Raw genomic sequence first — 20,872 nt, forward strand, 5'->3', positions numbered from 1 at the left:
TAACCGTAATGCCTCTTCACAATGCAGGATTATCCGTTTTCCTCCTAATGATTAGTGTTGTCTACTGTTAAAGACATTTTTCCCATATCCAAGATCACCACAATAGCATTCTGCAAGCCTTATTGTGTTATTTTTCTCTTTTAGGTCTCCAACATGCTATGCAACTACTTTTGTATGTGGTATAAGGAATAAATCAAGTCCCATACCCTTAATCGTCATAAAGATTACCTGATTGACTTTGTACCAGTAACTGAAAAGACTCCCTACTGTTCTACTGGGCTCCCTTTGTTACAGTGTAGATCCCACATATTTCCTTAGCATTAAATGTTAATCATTATTAACTGAGATTTCTTAAAAAAACAATTCAAGAAGCATAAGAAAATTTATAACTAATTAGTTACTGACATACTTTAACATACTAATGCAGTTTGTGATGAAAGTTAGAAATTATTATTTGTTTAAAAAAAATCTTTGCCCATTACTTCAGCATTAGAATAGTCAATGGATTTGTTTTCTACAGTTTTACTTATCCATGACCAAACATAATTCAGAAGTACTTTATAAAAATACCAGAGATGAACAATTCTAATTCTTAAAGCGTTGTGTTCTGTACAGTATCTTTAAATAGTGTTATTCTGGTGGTGCTTGTCTTTAAGTATCCTTTGTTTTACTTTAGAATAACTGAAACCTAAAAGTAGATGCTAGTAGTCTTCTGATGCCAAAGAAAAACTGTGAAGTGCTTCCATTCATTTAATGAAAAGATAAAAATAAGATAAATTTATTGAAACATGGGGTAGTAATGGAGAAAAAAAATAGCATTTCAGAAACTTTATATTGTTCTGTTTTATTAGTTATTATTATTAATCTCTTATTGCATGTAACTTACAACATAAAATCTGTCATAGATTGTGTAGGGAAAATATACACAGGGTTTTATAATAGCTGTATTTTCAGGCATCAGTTGGTTCATTGGGGCCTTGGACTGCATCTCCCAGAAATGTGAAAAAACTGCTATGCCCCACCCCCTGAAGATGCCATCCATTATTCTGCAATAATAACTTGCTGAATTGACTTTTAAAAACATTCATTGTTCTCATTCATTTATACAAATAACTATTCAGTATGGTTTTGAAACTGATAATTTTTTACTACTATAGAAACAGTCACCCTTTTGAGATAGAATATGCTGTTTTATCTTTGTACCTGTGCAACTATCTATGTTTGCATTGAAAATACACTTTATTAACTAAATTTAATTATTTGATTCTACTACTGAATAAAAGTTGGGTGACTTTATTTAAAAATCTTTAACAAAACCAATGTTCTTTTCAGAGATTATTGAAACTTAATTTTCATGGTCAGCTTTTGTTTCAACATTTGTCTTTGAATATTGGATAAAATTAAAGTTTGTAAACCAGTCTCTGATACAGAGGAGGCTTTTGTGTGGGTGTTATATTTTGTTCTCTGAGCTTCCAGAGCAGGTTCACACCTAGAGAGAATTTGTACTGTCTCTAGGACAGCTAATTTACATACTCACCTTTCCAGATCCTTCAGTTTTCTTTCTAAAGAGCAGCTTCCTGTAAAAGCCTTGGTAATCTTAACATCTCTTACACTTCATTTCTACATTCTTCCTATTTTCAAATCTCATTCCACACTACTGTCTTCATTAATTAAAACATTATTCAGTCAGGAAGTATTTAGACAAGTTCATTATTTTGTTTTCTCTCTTTTTCTTGGCTAAATAGATACCTGTGGAAGGACAGGAGCAGCAGACAGATTCCACCAAAGGGCGATGCCTGAGGAGAACCGTCAGTGTCCCTTCAGAGGGCCAGTTTCCTGAGTGCCCACCAGAGGGCGCCGCTAAGCTAGGTAAGCTAAACAAAGCAATCCTGCGTTCTATTGGATGATTGGTGGATTTGTCTCTGCTACAGTGAAACATATGTTTCTTGTTAGACTGTGTGTTCAAGTCAATAGCTTGTTAATTCAGATCTGAAGTTCATCGAGTATAACCAAGCAACTGCAGTTTTTGTATGCTAATAAATTTATCTGCGCACTACTCAGTAGGGTTGATGTTTGGTTTAGGCAAGTTGGATGGCATATTTCTGCACTATTGCTGATCTATGGGTTTTCAGAGCATTGGTAGTATTGTTCCAGTCACTGTGTGAAGGAACTTGGTATTGAGACACACCCTTTTCATAGCTGCTGGTGGTTTCACTGTTGTCAGAGAAGGATAATTTCTTTGTTTATTTTTTAAAAATATTTATTTATTTATTATGTATACAGTATTCTGTTTGTGTGTATGCCTGCAGGCCAGAAGAGGGCACCAGACCTCATTACAGATGGTTGTGAGCAACCATGTGGTTGCTGGGAATTGAACTCAGGACCCTGTTTTCTGACTTTTATTCTAAACAGGTCTGGAGATTGTCTTTACTAATGAGACTTAGTGACCATTTTGAGAGTTGTTTCCTAAAATTAGCTCTGAAACTTATCCTCATTAATATGAGAGGGCAAAACTTATCTCTGGAGATAATCTTTTTCATGCCAGTTGAATCTTGTATTAGTTACCTGGTGAATTTTCTTTAGCAGGATTACCTTTTGTTGAATGTTCCATTGAACATTTGTGTTTGCCACATTTGGTGCCAGTCTCAAGGATAAAAAAGAGTATGTGTGTGCACGTGCACGCATGTGTGTTGGTTTTCTTTTACTTAACAAGATAAAAATACATATAGAAACAAAAATAAGTATTTAGAGATTAATTATTTCTACTGGTATCTCTGTATGCCTGAAAGTAGAAATTGGAAAAAAATATGCTTAGTACATCATCACACAACAATAACTATTTAGGAAAAGAAATCTAATGTGTGCAGAACTTCGAGATAGAAAATTGTAAAAGGTTTTAAATAAGTGAAAGTCTGGGAGAGAGATTTGTACTGAGTGTTTGAGAGCTTGCCTAGCATACATGAAAGACTGGATTCAGTCCTTAGCACCAGGTGGGAGAAAAGTGTGTGTGTGTGTGTGTGTGTGTAGCATTTTTGTATAGAAAACAGTATTCTGTGGTGATATTTTGTCAGCTCTTAGGATTGAAATTACTGAATGAGATTACTTTTCTAAGTTATCATATAGTCTTAATTTCACCTAGAAATGCATAGACCAAGGATAGCCAGGATATCTGGGAGCGGTGGTGTATACCTTTAATACCAGCACTCTGGAGGCAGAAGCAGATGCATTTCTGTGAATCCAAGGCCAGGCTTGTCTGTATTGCAAGTTTCGGGCCAGCCACAGTCTTATAAAAGTCACTCTGTCAAAACAAACAAAACAAAAACAAAAATAGGGCAGAGTAGAAGAAAACAAAACAAGAATACCTAACCTCTTGATGTCCACATCTGTTTAAATAGATCTAATTGAACAGAATCCAGAATTCTGAAATGGTTATACTTTTATGTAGGACATAAATTGTTACAAAGAAGGCCTGAAAGAGCAGTGAGGTGGGCAGTCTTTTCAGCCATTGGTGTCAGGCCAATCAGATAATCCTAATGAAGAACAAGGGTGTAGGGCTTCACTTCTTTCCTAAATCATGCACAGAACCAGTTCAGATGTGTTGTAGGTTCAAAACAGGAGTAACACAGTAGACTTGCAGAATGTCTTTAACAGAAGACAAATAGCATTAATCATTAGGAAAATAACTGATTTAATTGATAAAGATTAGAAACTGTCAAAATACTAGTAAAGTTAAAAAGCAAATGATGGAGCAAGACAGTATGCTTGTAAGATATATGATGGGACGTGATTGACTTGGTATATGTACAGGTTTCCTAGTGGAAAATGAGTGAGAGACTTGGCACGGTATTTTACTGAAGAATTCATTGAACAGTACACCCAGTGGTGCCTGCTGGCTCATTCATTTAGATGAAGCTCCCAGTAGCAAAACTAATCTGTGGTGTTAGAAGTCAGGGGAGTGGTTAGTTTCAGGTAAGAAGCAGGAATTAGCAAGATGGAAGGATATGACAAGCGTCTGGAGAACTTTCAATGTCCTTTTGTTGACTCAGGCAGTGCTTGCACCACTCATATCCACTTTGGGATAGTTCATGAGTTTTTTTTTTAATATTTATTTATTTATTTAGTTACTTATTATGTATACAATATTCTGTCTGTGTGTATGTCTGCAGGCCAGAAGAGGGTGTCAGACATCATTACAGATGGTTGTGAGCCACCATGTGGTTGCCGGGAATTGAACTCAGGACCTTTGGAAGAGCAGGCAATGCTCTTAACCACTGAGCCATCTCTCCAGCCCAGTTCATGAGTTTTGAGCACTTTTCTATATGAGTGTTACACTTACCAAATCTGGGGGCGGGAGGGAATGTGCAAAGATCATGTTGTCAAATAAATGGACAAAATAATTGAGCAGAGAGGAGGATAGTTAAGAACTACTATCAACTTTATTATATGTTACTGAAGGGAAGCATTAAGATAAGGACAAAAAAATATCAAACAGTCTTGGTATTTAGTGACATTAAGTTTCTTAGTGAATTTAGTGTAAAATAGCAGTTTCGGTGGTATGATAATAGCAGAAGCCATACTGAAATGGTTTGAAAGATAGTATATTCAGAGAGGAAATTGAATAGCAAGTGGGGACAACTCACTTTATATATTGCCTGTAAAGGGATGGCAGGTTGATAGATACTCGGTAAGTAGTGACTGAATGAGTAAGGAAAACCAATGAAGAATAAAGATGAGGAAAGATAAAGGACAGGATGCCTGTTAATGGGTCATGGTGGCAGTATTAGTGTAGTGATATTAATGATTACTATGCCATTCTCTCTTTTTTTCCTTTTTTCTGTGTTTGTTTTTTGTTTTCTGAGACAGGGTTTCTCTGTAGTTTTGGTTCCTGTCCTGGAACTAGCTCTTGTAGACCAGGCTGGTCTCGAACTCACAGAGATCTGCCTGCCTCTGCCTCCCGAGTGCTGGGATTAAAGGCGTGTGGCGTCACTGCCTGACTTAAATTTTTTGAAATCTGTGTTCAACAGGAATTTTGATTTGTAGTTTTCCTTTTCCCCTTTCCTTTCCTTTCCCTTTCCTTTCCTTCTTCCTTACCTTTTTCCTTTCCTTTTTCCTTTTCTCTCTGTTTTTCTGCTGCTTTTTACCAGCTGTCCTATCAGGTGTACCCGTCGACCAGAAGAGGCCTTTCTAATCTGTCCTCTTACGTCTTCATCCTGGCATAGTATGTTACTCACTTTTGTGAAGGGGACTAGGGGCAGTTTGCAGCTATTTCACAGTTTTTCCAGCAGATGGCAGTAAAATGTCTCAAATAAAGTACAGTTATTCAAGTCATTTGTATAGACAAACTAACAAACAGGGTTGTTCTCAGCACATTCAAAATACAGGGATTGGTGCCTAAAAACAAGATAGTACAGTCCTTTATAATGTGACCCAGGCCCAGGATTCTCTTAATTAACCCCAAAGCGTTGTTAATGTATTCTAATTTTATGTATGCTAATTGATAGTATTAGTACATATTAACACATGTTAATATTAATAAAACACTGTTGTGATTGGAAGGTCAGATAGGAAGGGAGAATGAGTGGATAAACAATTAGGAGTAACTTCTAGATTCAACCTGGATACTTAGGGGTAGAAATAGCACATGAAACTCAAGCTTCTAACTGTACTCCATTCAAGCCCTAGTAAAGCTGTAGTAAAGGATTTATTTTACTTTAAAGACTCGGTCTTTCAAGCATATGAAAAACAAGAAAGGCAAAAGTACACACATACACGCACACACGTGTGCATATGTATGCTTGCTTACTGACACTCTCACTCAAAACTAGTAACAGGTTATGGTAAAAGAGCCATAACTTTGAAAGAGCCATTAACTCCTGGGTCATGGATTTTCCCCCACATTTTACTGTGTTCCCTACTTATACCTCTAGTTATATTTTCAGGGAGGATAAACAAATCCAAAAGTAACCCAAGTATCCAGATTTGAGATAGCAGGAGAAATTAAAAGCAAGGTATTTTACCAAATACAGGGTAAATAAACAAATGTTTGCACACTGCAGAATGAGACTTCTCCATCCTACTTTTCTTGCTGTTATTAGCCCTCAAGCAAATATTTAGAAGAACACTATTCTTGTATTTTACTAGCAGAAGAGGAGAAACATGATACAAGCTTTCCCTAGACTAGCAAACATAAAGTGAAAGACAGATACTAAGACTAGCAGACAAACAGAAAAACAAAAGTAAAACAAAAAATGTAGGCATGGTGACTAGAAAGTCAAGTGGAAATTGAAAGTAATTTTTCTCTATTCTCAGAAAGATAACGAGATATATATATATATATATATATATATATATATATATCAGGTACTAGATGCTACATAAAACATCAACCTAGCTACAAACCCTATGATCTACAATGGTGACCTGCCTGCAACATACACCAGTGCAACAGTGGCACAACAGTTGTGGGGGTAACCACATACTATCTGATTGGTTCACAAGATGGAGCCCATTTCTGATCCTGCCTGGGAGGCCAGGAACCTGAGATTAGATAGGTCATAGACTTCGGGGAAAATCATGTAATAGTGCTGTGTTAAAGGAACATAGCAATAAAATGATTTCTAACAACATTCTGCTATATTCATAAGTCAGTGCTTTCCTCGGCCATCCTGAAAGATGCTTTCTCCTGCCATAGATGGGAACAAATACGGAGACCCACAACTAGACAATATTTAGAGAATAAGGGACCTTGGAATATTCAGCCCTAAATGGGATTTCTCTATCAAATCCCTCTCCTCAAGGCTCATGGAATTCTGCAGAAAGATCATAAGAGCCAGTGGGGATGGAAAACATCAAAAAAAAAAAAAAGACCTAGATACAGCAGGACTGATGCATATATCAACTCACAGAAGCTATGGCAGCAAGCATAGGGCTGCACAGGTCTAAGCCAGATGGAGTTCCATTGTGAGAGGGAAAATAGACACAAGCTCCCATCTCTAACCTAGAGCTATCTCAGGTTGGTAACCACGCTTAAAGGAAAAAAAATAGTTTTCTCCAACAAGAGTGTCACTGTACCAATATATAAATGAAACTTAAAGACCCATGCCCAGAAGTAAATGACCAACACAAAACAAACTCGGTATTTTTGGAGGTTTTTTTGTTTGTTTCACAGTGCTTTGTATCTGGTGTGTGTGTGTGTGTGTGTGTGTGTGTGTATTAGAGTTTTTTTTTTTCGCTTATATATTATCTATAAGTTTATTGTGATTTTTTTTTCACTGATTTTTTTTCTGTTGGTTTATTTTGTCCTATTTTTGTTTATTTTGTCCTATTCTGGTTTATTTTATTTTATTTATTATTGTTGTTGTTAATTTTAGATGCCTGTATTTTAAAAGGAAAAAGAGAAAAAGGATGTAGATTTGGGTAGGTAGGAAAGTGGGAAGGGTCTGGGAGGGAATTGGGGAGAGGAGGCCATAATCAGAATATAGTAGATGAGAAAAATTTTTTTCAGTTAAAACAGGGGAAAAAATCCAGCGCCATATTTTAAAAGATCTTTCACTAAAGGATGGTGTTCTTTTTTTCTCAGAAAAAAATAGTAAAATATCTACAAAGCAAAAATTATGTAATCAATATAGTGTGTATGTCTCTTATAAAACAGAGTATCTCAACCTACCTAATGCTGCAGCCATTTAATACAGTTCCTCATGTATTGTGACCCCCAACTATAAAATTATTTCATTGTTACTTCATGTCTGTAATTTTGCTACTGTAATGAGTCATAATGTATGCAAGATATCTGATAAGTAACTCCAAATGGGTCATTACCCACTGGTTGAGAACCACTTTTTCTTAAAGATGTGGTCTGGTTAAATCTGTTATCCTCTCAATATAATTATGTTTTAAAATAAAAAACAAGTAGAGCAGGTGGTAGTGGTCATGCCTTTCATCCCAGCACTTAGGAGGCAGAGGCAGGCAGATCTTTATGAGTTCAAGGCCAGCCTGGTCTACAGAATGAGTTCCCAGACAGCCAGAGAAACCTGGCTTTTTTCTTTTTTTTCTTTCTCTTTCTTTTCTTTCTTTTCTTTCTTTCTTTCTTTCTTTCTTTCTTTCTTTCTTTCTTTCTTTCTTTCTTTCTTTTTTTTTGAGAGAGAGTGAGAGAGGAAGGAAGGAAGAACAGTTTGAGACCAAAGCTTTGCTCACTCATTGCATTGCATTCTGCATTTAAAACAAAAACAAAATCGAAAGCAGTCCCTCTTCCAGGCTCCTCTAAGACCAATGTCGTGAATCTGCTCACATATCATTCAAAACAGTTTTTCAGATTCTGGTTAATGTTGATCTCTTTAATTACTAGGATATATAAAAAAGCATGTATGTAGACTGCCTTCTCAAAAAAAACCTCAGTAAATGGTTCTAATATATATTGCATACTATAATTACACATACTAAAGAAAAGAATTTCTGCTGACAAATGAAATTTAATTTAATATGGAAACTCTTATATGAAACTGATATAGAAAATTTGGAAAGCACAGGAAGCTATGAAGAGGCAAAACAAACCCAGATGCCAGTCAAATAGAGAAATGTGGAGCAGTTTGGTAGTTAGTGTACCACAGTGACGTGGGAATAGTACTCAGCCAGCACAAGTAGACCTTCTAGTGCTACCACACTGAGATTGGACATAGCACTCATGGAACGTGAGTGTGTTTCCATTTCCTTATCTGTAAGATGGATAGATGACTTGTCCCTTAGGTTGTTTATTTTAGAATTCAGCCCCATAGAAAGTTAGCATTAGAATTTTCTTTTAGGTAGTTTGCCTTTTTAAAAAATGTTTTATGCGATTAGAGAGCCTTTAAAGGTTAGGCTCACAACTAAAATGTTTTATGACTTATCTTTTATTTCTAGTGCAGTTTATGAAGGCGTAAGTCACAAACAATTCCACACCAGTTTGGAATTATGATTAATAGAATGGTTATTTATTTAAGGGGGAAAAACTTACAGATCACTGTCCCAGACAACAGCCCTCTCTCTGCTTAATCAGGAAGGGAGCCTAGTAGCCAGAAGTGGAGCCGGAAGCCAGAGAGAGAGAGAGAGAGAAAGAGAGAGAGAGAGAGAGAGAGACCACGCCCCAAATGGGCTGGTATCTCAGCAGTTATTGGCTGAAGGAGTGGAAGGAGCTCCCGCAACAAGTTTAGTTTGCTTCAGGTGCATATTAGGTAATAATAGAAATTGAATGAACTACCTGATAAATTATTTAGAACTATATCATGTACGAGTTGTTTTACATGTTATGTATTCAAATGCCAAAGTCTTAATGTAGCAAAAGAGTTCATCTTTTATCTAAATAAAAGATTTTGTAGAAATAGAGACTACATACCTATGGCCATCATTTGTATTGAAAGTAACCTGCAATTTGTGTTTTTACGAGATGTCTAGAATAATGTTTGAGCTGTGAAAGCAGATTAACTCAACAGAATGTCAAGAAACCTAACAGGCAATTTTGTATTTGTTTTTAAAGCAATTGAGGAAAATGAGTTTTCTAAGGTCATATTTTAAAGAAATAAGTTAAGATCCTATTTCATGTATTTTGGTTTTTACTTTGTATATATGTGCATGTTTGCATATACACACGTGCATATTTGTGCACATGTGTACAGAGTCTAAGGACACCTCAAACGTCATTTCTTAGTATCTATCCATACTGTTTCTGTAGACAGAATCTCTCATGGACTTGAAACATGCCAATTACCCCCAACAATCTGGGATCTGTCTTTTTCTACTTCCCTATTGGGTTCTGCAGATCAAACTCATGCTTGCAAGGCAGGTACTAACTGAGTCATCTCTCCAGTTCCCAAATCCCTTTTTACAATAAATGAAGAGAGATGTAAACATCGTCTTGGCTGTGTGAGTATGAATATATTCAGAAATATTTATTATTATCTATCGCTATCCCCAAAATGCTTTTAGATGCTCTTTGTTGTTTATTACTTAATTCTTCCATGAACCTTATTCTTACAGGATATTCTTGCTGAAATGATATAAAACAATATGATTTCCTTGTATCTATCCCACTTAATGTTTTTCCTAATTTCCTTTGCAATACTGTTTTGTTCACATGAAAGCCAGAGTTAAAGAGCAGACAGATAGGGCCTTTCCCTTTGCTACTTCCTTCAGCCAATTCCAGTCAAGGCAAGGAAATGTATTTGATGCAGTCATCTTAGCTGTAAGAGCAAGGTAATTCTCAAAGGTTTTTTTTTCTTCCTCTTTTTCTTTTTGAGACAGGTTTTCTCTGCATAAGAGCCCTGGCTGTCATGGAACTCACTTTATAGAACAGAATGGCCTTAAACTCAAAGAGATCCACCTGTTTCTCTCTGCCCCCCGAGTATTGGGGTAAAGTTGTGTGCCACTACTGCCTGGCTTCAAATTCGTTACCGCAAGTTTACAAGAAACCTCTGACTATTATCACTTGTTTGTCAAGTGCCCTTCCTAAAGCATGCGACTATATTGCTATCCATATGACTTAATGGAAATTCTGGTCTTCTAAGGCCTTTTCATCAGAGTAGAATGAGGGTGTGTGTGTGTGTGTGTGTGTGTGTGTGTGTGTGTGTGTGTGTGTGTTGGAATTAGTTTTAAAATTTATTGGCATTTCTGAATAAGTGGGTGACTTTGGTGTTTTTCATAAGAATTATAAACAATGGTTTCTTTTTCTAATGTGAACTCTTGGAATTCAGTAGGAAGAACACATTATCAAAATGCCTTTCCTTGTAGGCCAACATTAAAAGAAGCTGTGTTTGTGTTTAGAGAAACTGTGTTTATGACCCATCTGCTCTTCAAAAGAGGGAACATGCATAAGTACAAGAGCCAGTGTCTACACAGTTTGGTGTACACCTCAGCCTGGCTGCTACTGAGATGTGTTTCTGCTTGGAAGAGTAGAGGATAATTATTAAAGAATTGCTTGCTTGTTGATTTGTTCGAAAATGAATAAATTTGATGTATAAGTTTTTAATTATGTGCAGATAGCTAAGTTGTGTGTGTTTTTTTTTCAAGAACAATGAATTTGTGGTTCAGAGTTTTAGTGACTAGCACATTGAATTCTATACCTGCAACAAAGAGTTCTTTGACTGTACTTTCGTTAATCATGAAGGGAAATGTATTATCCACAGTCTTCAAAAATTTACAAGAATGGATTATTTCATTGATTCATAACTAGAAAAATTCTCTTAGCTTTTTATTAATGAAGACAAGCTTATTGATACTAACTTTGGAATCCTTCATAGATAGAGCCCCTAGGAGTCAACTTTTGCCTGTGCCAAACCATCGGTTTACTATGTAGACTTGACTGTGGTTACAGCAATGAACAGACAGGTGTGCTTCTTGTCCCCATGGAGCTTACCTGCATTATATATAGTGAGTAACATTTGAGATCCAGTGCAAATAAATTATAATTGTATTAAGTTTTAAAGTGTTTAATAAGAGGGTTGAATGTTAGTCCATAATTAAGAGAACATTGATTTATGATGTTTCTTTTGTTTGAATTATAAAGTTCTAGAATCCAGAACTGGAAGATACCTTTATAGTTATTTAGTTCAGCCATTCATTTAGTGCTTAATTTTTTAGTGTTATTCATTAATAATATTTCTATCATTGTTTTGGTTTTGTTTGTTTTGGCTGTATAGGGACCCATGCCTAGCATATGCCTAAGACATACTCAATCACTTGGCTACAGTGGCAGCCATCATTTGACGTTTTCCACTTAGATTTTCATGCAGTGTAATACAAGCATCTACTAAGTATCATGCTGGGGCTAACTGTGTAAAATGGATTAGTCACGAATACCTTACCCAGTTACCTATTCGGGTAACATGTGAAACCTAACAATCATAATGTAAATAAAACAGCTTAAGTGGTCTCTCCTATCTGAAATGAACATGGTTGACGCCTAATGGACTGTTCTGAATTGTGATCAGGTTTACAGCCATATTACCCTGTATACACTCGATCTCCTCTGAATTTTGATCAAGACTTCACCTAACTCTCTGAGGCTGTTGCTAACAAGAGAGGGATTTTCTGCATGACCATGGATGTTAACCACTTTGTAGCATATTAATGACTGCATACTGAAGCATTTCCTCATACTTCCCAGCAGTTTTGAGAACTTCCTACTGCTGTAACAGAGGATTAAACGATAATTGAACTCTTTAAGTCTCCATTTCAGAAGCTGTTTCCTTGATATCTAATTCTGCTTCCTTCAATTGGCTACTTCAGTTACACTATGACACATGAAATGGATGTACTATCTCCTGTTTTAAAGTTATTATAAAGTGTACTATGTCTAGATATTTATAAGGTTATGATAAATGAAACATACTCATCCTTCTGCCTGTCCCTCTATCAATTATTAAGCTCCTACTGATGTCATGCATATTTTCATAAAGTCTGGAGCTGGGTGGAAAGCAAGATGAAAGTTCCTTCCATTTTTCCATTCCCAGAATGTACCTCATATTGTGGTGGGGAAAAGAGACATTAGACATCAGAACTTGTGATATAGATAAAATAAATAGTGTGGATTGTGATGAGAAATGGAGTCAGGTCAGGAAAAGAGACACTACACAGGAAGATGATCAGCTCTTACTGTGGAAGTTAAGATATGCCATACTAAGAAATAATTGTGAATCTGGATTTTGAATGATAAATAAGAAAGCAGACATGCCTGGTGGAGCAACAAGAACTCCAAGACTGGGCACATAGCATGGTATTAAAGATAGTGCTATGCTGTGGCAGTTCTTGGAGCATCCTTGAAAGAATATTGAATATTGGAATAGCATATTTATATTTAAGAAAAAATTTTTCCTCAACAGGGGATCTCAGATTCAAGATCTTGTCAAGTATTAGAACTGCAGAAAGTAAATGTTCTTTTTTTTTCATAGCACAATAAAGTAGTCTTATAATTTCTCCTTTAGATATCTAACAGTGCCATTATTGACCTGAACTCACTACCATTCAGAACTTTTGTAAGATTAATAAATAATTGCAGAGTCTAATGTTTTAAAAACGTTTCAGAAGAAACCCTCACAGTTGAGATTATGTGCATGAACTTTTTTTTTGACATTTGGGAAAAGATTATTGTACTCTGTTATAAATAACACTACTGTTGTTTAATATTAGTAACAAAATTTGAAAACTGGTTGCAGCATTTTGATGAGTGGACAGCCAGCCTCTTACTCCCACAGCAGGCAGGGCTTTCAGAAAGTCATTTCTGTCACACGTGAACTCCGACTTCCGTTTTGTTTGTTATTTTGAACTGAAATCTCTTCCTATGGCTTATACTCACTGTTAATTCTCTTAAATGGAGTTGTGGAAATCATTATTTTGATTTGAAGCATTGCTGTGAATAATTAATTTCATTGTGCCTTGTGTGCTCTAAGATCAACTATAAACAAATTTATAATGATGTAACTTTGTATTGTACAAGGGTCGGTATTTCTTTTGATCTTGTAGAGAGCAAGGTATAAATCTTTGGAGTGTTAAGTCTTCATGTGCAGACACTCAGTTTGAATATTCCTGCATAATACTTAGTTATGTTTCTTCCTCTTTTATATTCGGATAGCAGTAGGATTGAAGGAATAGGTGGTTTATACGGAGTGGAAACAGGAAGCTGAAAATACTACATAAAGCTAGAAAAATGAAACTAAATTATGGAATTAAAAAAAGAAACTACCAAAGGAGGGTAATGGAGCTGTACATATGTGTAAAATGTAGTGTACTTTGTATAGTAGACAATGATATATATTTAAATATCATAAAGAAATCGAATGTTTATCCACTTTAAATTTTTTTCCTAAATAATTGTAATTTAAATCACTAAGACTTAGGGAGAAAGTTAAAGAAGTGCCAACAGATAGGTATATATTTCCCAACACATGTATGTATATAGATAATGTCTGTGTATATTTGAATAGCTAATGTGAAGCTTATATATTACATTTAACACACACATCTAGATAGGAGACAGTGCAGTATGAATCCATCACTGCTAAGCACCAGCTCCCAAGTTGATCCTGCCTTCCTTTCATTTCTCCCCAATCCCTGAATTGGCTCCCAGATTCTACTGTGATTACTTGACAGGTAACTTCAGCAGTGAGCAGCAGTATAACATAGTAGGTCCTCATACCAGTAAGGAGGATCAATGCTGTTAACCTGCTTTCCATTTTTTTCGGAGTGTAGAAAAATACCTCATAAGTGTCTTATTTTAGAACAGACTCACATGACTGAGTACAATGATATTATCTATAATTTCATCAAGCCTAATAAAAAACTAGTTTAGTGGAATCTCTCAGTTTATAAAATTGTTCTTCAGTTACTAGTCTTTGTTTTAAAATGAAATTCCAGTTTGAGACTTAAACAAAGGACCTTACAGAAATAAAAGCTTTTCTGAATATATTTCCATCATGATAAGTTAAATTGGTTTGATTAATAAAGTAATTTAAAAGATACTGATGTGTCTGTGAAAGAGTTATACCACTTTTTGTACTTTAAAAATTTTGTGTTGATTTAACACAGCAACATTTCAAAATAAGATCTGAAGTTAGCTTTATTTTTTTAGCCTTAAAATGGGACAGATTTTGAAGTAGATTTTAAAAAATTACTTCTCAGAATACACAAAAAGAGGTACAATCTGGCCTCCCACCCTTGGAATAGAAAAAAAATGAATTACCTAGCTGGGCAAATCACATTCCTCCTCTGGACATAATTTTTCTGTACTCAGTACTAATGAAAGAGACACAGTGGTGAGTGAGAAAGGAAGAGTGGCTATTGTTTAGTGCTCTCTAGCAAAAGAAAGGAGGGGGTGGATTGAGGTTGACTGGCATTGGCTCTGGCTTTTCTACATTCCAAACTGTCTGAGGCACAGAGTGAGAGCAGAAGGGGAGAGAGAACCGGAGAGCAAGCACAGGCGAGTTCTGTACACAGAGTGTTTGGAGTTTCTGACTGGCATGCGGGAAAGATCATGTTAGCAACACCCAGAAACTTCAAAGAATGCAGACCCCAGGTAAGAACTGCCAAGAATTAATGTTTGTATGTAGTTAAGATAATGTGTTTTATTATGCAAATGTATTTGCGGTCGTATCGATTTTTAAAAGTGAGCTATTTTTCCTTTCTGTATGTTTACAGAAATATGTGTAGAGACTATTGGTGTTGTAGCATAAAATCCAACACTAAAGCATCCATCTGGAATTAGAAGAATAGTGAGAGTAGCAGATATTAACATAACAGCATTTACTTATTCTTTTAATAATACAATATGAAATCGATACTTATTTTGGATCTGCCTCAATTCTTCATGAAATATAAAGATACTTGGAAACTGATAGAACTCATTTCTGAGAGAGACAGAATATATTTAACATTCAGCAGGATATTAAGGACACTGCTTGAATCTCTATAGAATGTAATTGTCATTCAGAAAGTTCAACAGGTTAGATTCGTAGACAACAGTAAGAGTATTCATATAGAAAGTGTGCTTCTTCTGATTACAAAAGGTTGCCTTTTAATATTCTCTACCAGCAGAAGACAATGTAGAGATTTTAACTGGTTGACTCATGAAAGTTAAATCTGGGACTTTAAAGACTGCCTGTCTGTAGCCCATTTTCTTCATTTTCAGTGAGAACAATAAGACCTAAAGACTTTGGTACTTACTCAAGTGAAAACCTAGATTTCTTAACTCTCAGTTTAATGTCTTTTGATTTGGGATTTTGGGGTTTGTTTGTTTGTATGATACCGTTTATATGTAGACCTTACATTTTATGTATACTGTAGTTGCTGGTGTCATAAATGATGAGTTATTACCTAAATAGTGCAGATGCATTGTGAACCCATATTAAAATCTTATAGGGATAAATATTGAGGATTGAGTATTATAAAATTAGTACTAATACATATTCTTGAATAAAACCAATTATAAATTACTTATTAGAAAGTAAAAATGTCTTTTAGTTAAGGAAAATGCCTAGTTTATATGCTAATCTTATTAAGTTACATATTACATAGTAGCATTTTGTATGTATCTGAAGATAAAACTTTTAATATTGATTATAATTTCTTTTAAAGACTTGAAGTCTTGGAATTTTTCTGCATGTTATATACAAATATCCATTTTATGTACTTTTATTTTTTACTACAAGCAAAAATAAAATCTTCCTATATTCACTTCTTTCTCATATTAATTTAAAGAAGGATAAGATAGAGTTTTTAAAAGTATTCAATCATTTGGATTAGTTGTTTTTCAGGGTCCAGCTCTGTTTCTCTTTATTCATTTGAGTGTTCTGTTACTTTACCTCATGAATTACGTGTTAGAGGATAACTTAGAGGAGGATCTTGAAAATCAGGACAGTGAACATCTGTCTTCATACATTGTCAAGTAGTCCTTTTCCATTTTTCTGGAGACTCTTGTGATGAAAGCCACACTATTCTGGTGAGCTGAATAGTAACGATAGTCACTGCCAAGAGAATCTGTCGTGGTTCTTTAAAACTCCAGGAAACAAGTTAGTCTGATTCAGCTATAAGCACAGTGAAGACACATTATTCTTTTGTGTTATTCCTAACCTGCTCGTTCCAGTATGGGGCTGGATCTGTGTAAATTGAGTGCTGATTTACAAGTATGTGGGAGATTGGCAGTAGATTGTCAGGAATAGTTTCATTATTGCTGTGGGCTGTCCCAGAAACCATTGCAAAGTGAATTCTCCACCCAGTAGGAAACAAGAGACTGTTCACTATCTTACTGAAGAACCCATTACTTAAGTACACTGTTTATAAGCAGACTGAAGGCTGTAGAAATAATGGCCGAGTCCAACTTGATAGTATTTAGGTTTAACTGTATAAGGCTTGTGTTTTTGTCTTCAATTTCATCCTACTGAAAATATGTAGAAAGAACTGCTGTGGTATACATATGAATACCATGGTTCATGTGTACACAACAAGATTGAAAGTGTAGGGGAGATTAAGGTGGACCTTTGGCCTGGGTATTGTTTGCTTATGCGAGGAACAATCAGAAACCTATTTCATTGGTAATATTTTACTGACTTGAGTTGAAATAAATCATTACTAACCAACCTCACCACAAAACTAATCAACCTGGTCATTATGAACTACACTGCTGTGCCAGAAAAGGAAGCAAGTGTCCTTTTCTCTTCTGCATGTTAATTCAGACAATAAGGGCTTATGCTTTCTAGGATAGAAGAAACCAGGTAGGTATCTGTTTTAAGTGGGAATGAAATGAGTCAGGGCACTGAGGAACAAGCAGAAGAATGTCTCCTGTGTGCTGGAGGCAGTTGGATCAGTAGTTCCTAGAAGAACCATTTCCACTACTCAAGAATCTCGTGCCACCAGTATTATTAGTTTTATACATATCTTTAACTACATATGTCTCCATATAAATACAGATTATGTATTAAGTTCCCAAAGAAAGCAAGTCATTCTGCAGCCAGTTTTTATTATAATTAATCAAAACTTTGAATCACTCAAAGGATTTTTTACTGGTTTCTTTCTACCTCTTGAATATAATTTTCTTTTATATTCTGATAAAATCTTGAAGGATTGTCTCTTCAAATAAAATGAAGGCAAAAAACCAAGGGCACAGACATGAAGCTGAGCATATGCAATACCCTGAATTATGAAGTTAATTTATTTACTCGTGGGAAGTGTAATGTTATCCACGTACAGCTCCAGGAATCCCTTCTCAGAAACTGCATGACTGTTTCCCACCTCCTTCAGTAGATGGTGCTTGTTAGAGCCTTGTTTGTTTCTGGTCTGTTCTTTGCCACTCTCTAGTGGTTATTCATGATTGTTCTTGTTTACATTTCTCTGAGTTTCAGTTTTAGTGAAAAGTAAGTAACTCCTGTGAATTAATGCTTACCTCATTTTATACTCAGAGGAGTGTAGGGAGAGTTGTGTCTCTTTGCCCAGTTGTTCCTGGTCATGGCTCTGCATGCAGTATGAATTCTTCTGCTCCTTGAGATTTTCAAGTGTACTAAGGTTCCCATTTGTCTTTGACTGTGATCAGCTTGTGTTCAGAAATCTTAAGCAATGCCACGTAATGAAGTCGGTAATACTTAATAAGAGAAACTTAACTGAATCAAAGATTAACATGAAGGTCTTTGTCTTCTGTGGTAGTTTCTTTTCCTAACCCAGACCCTGGCATTAAGTTGAATCAGAAGCACTGTGAACTTAAGGATGAAGGGGAGATCTGCCAGGTCTTGATTCTGGAATAGCACGTTTTTTGTTTGGTTTGTTTGTTTGTTTCATCCCCAGGTTCATAGTGTTTTACAAGCAGTGAGTTCCTGCAGCATGCCTTGAGAAATGAGACTTTGCAGCCTGTTTGTTTGTTTGTTGTTTGTTTGTTTGAGACAGGGTTTCTCTGTGGCATTAGAGCCTGTCCTAGCTCTTGTAGACCAGGCTGGCCTTGAACTCACAGAGATCTGCCTGCCTCTGCCTCCCCAGTGCTGGGATTAAAGGCACCACCACTGACCAGTGCAACCTTATTCTTTGAAGAAGAAAAACTGCTGCTTGCTTTTTCTCATGTCTGATCTTAGAAGGTAAGCAATTTGAGCTGTCAGGAACATAGAGTTGTCATTCAGTTTAGTGGTTTTGTGTGTGTGTCTGTGTGTCTGTGTCTGTGTCTGTCTGTCTGTGTAGGGGAACATGCAACCTTTTGGACAGATGGCTGTGACATCTTGAGTCCATTTTCAAAGGCTATGGAGTACCTGTATAGACTGCTGTGCAGTCCATTGTTCCTGCTTATTGCTTTAGCTGTTTGAAGATTTGGAGAACTGTTACTTTTTTTTTCTTTCTAAAATACTTCAAATGATTTTGTGTAACTAATTTGACTTTTAGTCCTGAGTCAAATAGGAAAGCTAAGATGTCTGGATCCCTGATTGAAATAGTTCCCTTTTTCAAGAACATTTAGAATATTAAATGTCAAGTAAATAAATGGAATAGAATTTTAAAAGAGGAGTAGTGTGCTACAGTAAGCATGAGAAAAGCCACAAGAACCCCACCTGTGTGAAAACAGATGTGAGTTAAGGTATTTAGTGCAGGACAGAAAAAAAAGTGTATTGCCTTTTTAGCAGGGAGGCAGTCATAGCCTGTCACCTGCACAGGACTGACTTCCTAGGAGTTCTAGCAAAGTCTCATCCGTATTGTCTCAGAGTGTAGAAAACCAGTGCGACAGGGATTGTATCACATGATATTTGGAGTGGTTTTTTTTGTTGTATCTCTGCCAGTACTGAAATTTGAAATTCTTAGCAAATTAAAATATTTTTCTTTTATGTAAATGTATGTGTGTCTGTGTGTGTATAAACAAACACTGTAGTTTCTTTGGGAGCCTTTTTACCACAACTTGAAGTTCAATGAACTGTTACTGTACTTCCCTGAAATGCTAAGCACCACATTGTTTATTTGTAACTATTTGTCTGGCTTTATAACTGCTAACATTTTTAAAATATGCCTTTAGTCTTCTAATTTTTTTCTTCTCTTATTTTATGAAAACAGCACTCAGTACATGATTGATGATCGACATTTGTAGGTAAACTTGCACAAAAGGACAACTTTGCCTCCAAATTTGAGTCCATGTCATTCTCATAACCATCTCCAGAATAAATTCCAGGAGTTGCTACCATTATTAAAGGAAATAAAACTAATGTTCCTTGCAATAGTATTTGTAAGACCATGCAAATCTTCCATGCTTCAGCGGAACTGCTTGAGGCAGGCATTGATGACACTGCTTTGTTTGTCAAATGCTAGAGCATTTGAAAGCAGAAGCCCGGTTTCTGTACAGTGCTCCTTAGGAGAAAAGTCCAACCAATCATATTACTAGCTTTTTCCTCCCAGAAGCACATGTTCTAGTGAATAGCTTGCAAATTTTATTGGACAGTGAAATTTTCATTAAGTAGTGGGCCTGAAATGTCTGTCTCTCTTGTTGCTCTAAAGTGCTGTAACTTAGGACAGCTTCCTCACAAATTTTCCAGAAAGTGTAGTATTTTAATATTTAAATGTAGACTGTTTTTCTTCATCCATGTAAAAGCTGTGTAAAAGAATGGGAAGGGTTTGAGGCTTTATGGGTTTAGTAATCTTGGTATTACTGATGTTTATATTACATTTTCTCAAATAGCTGAAAAAAGACAGTTGAACATTCTGACACTCATTCTTGGTATGTAAGAAAACATCTGTAAGAAAAAGGCAAGATTAGAATGCACATTTCACAGGAAGCCATACAGTCTACAGAGAGAAGCTCCCAAAATAGAATCATGCCCCATCAAAATGATGAAAATAACAAAAGCAGAAAATAACATGTGCTGTTAAGAATCTAGACCAAAAAAAAAAAAAAAAAAGAATCTAGACCAATGAAAGAAAGAAACCATACACATGACTGCTGAGTACAGGAGCATTTACTTTGGAGAATGTTTGGCAGATTTGGAGTGCTCTATGACCCCACAATTGTGAACAGAAATGTGGTGCAGAAATGGTCATGGAGAGACCTGTACAAAAATGTGTATTACTGTACTGCTTTTGATAGCTAAAAATCAGAAACTACCCTAATTTCCTTCAGTAGCAGAATGGATAAATTCTGATTTGCTTACATAGTAGAATTCTATATAACAATGAAAATGAACAGTCTCTACTTTGTATAACACAACAAATGAGGAGGGGGCTGTTTAAAGGCTCAGAAGACAACCTTTGAGACTTAATTCTTGCCTATCACTTTGTTGGGCAGAATCTGTCTTCTTTTCACAGTGTGATGCGTATGTCAGACTAGTTGGCCTCCAAACTTCCAGGTGATTGAGTCTCTTGTCTCTGCCTGTCAACTCACTGTAGGGTATTGGGATTATGT

The 20,872-nt window shown here is 35.9% G+C and overlaps 1 protein-coding gene across 4 annotated transcripts in view; it reads left to right on the top strand.

Moving 5' to 3' along the window:
* Positions 1-20,872, top strand: part of Rasal2 (RAS protein activator like 2) — a 302,622-nt gene that overhangs the window by 154,570 nt on the left and 127,180 nt on the right. For all 4 annotated transcript variants that reach the window (XM_057770587.1, XM_057770588.1, XM_057770589.1 and 1 more), the window contains exon 3: positions 1,746-1,869. In XM_057770587.1, the coding sequence (XP_057626570.1) occupies positions 1,746-1,869 (124 nt within the window). The remainder of the gene's footprint in view (positions 1-1,745; positions 1,870-20,872) is intronic.

Source organism: Chionomys nivalis, chromosome 5 (genome assembly GCF_950005125.1).
Source record: "Chionomys nivalis chromosome 5, mChiNiv1.1, whole genome shotgun sequence".
NCBI classification, from domain to species: Eukaryota; Metazoa; Chordata; class Mammalia; order Rodentia; family Cricetidae; genus Chionomys; species Chionomys nivalis.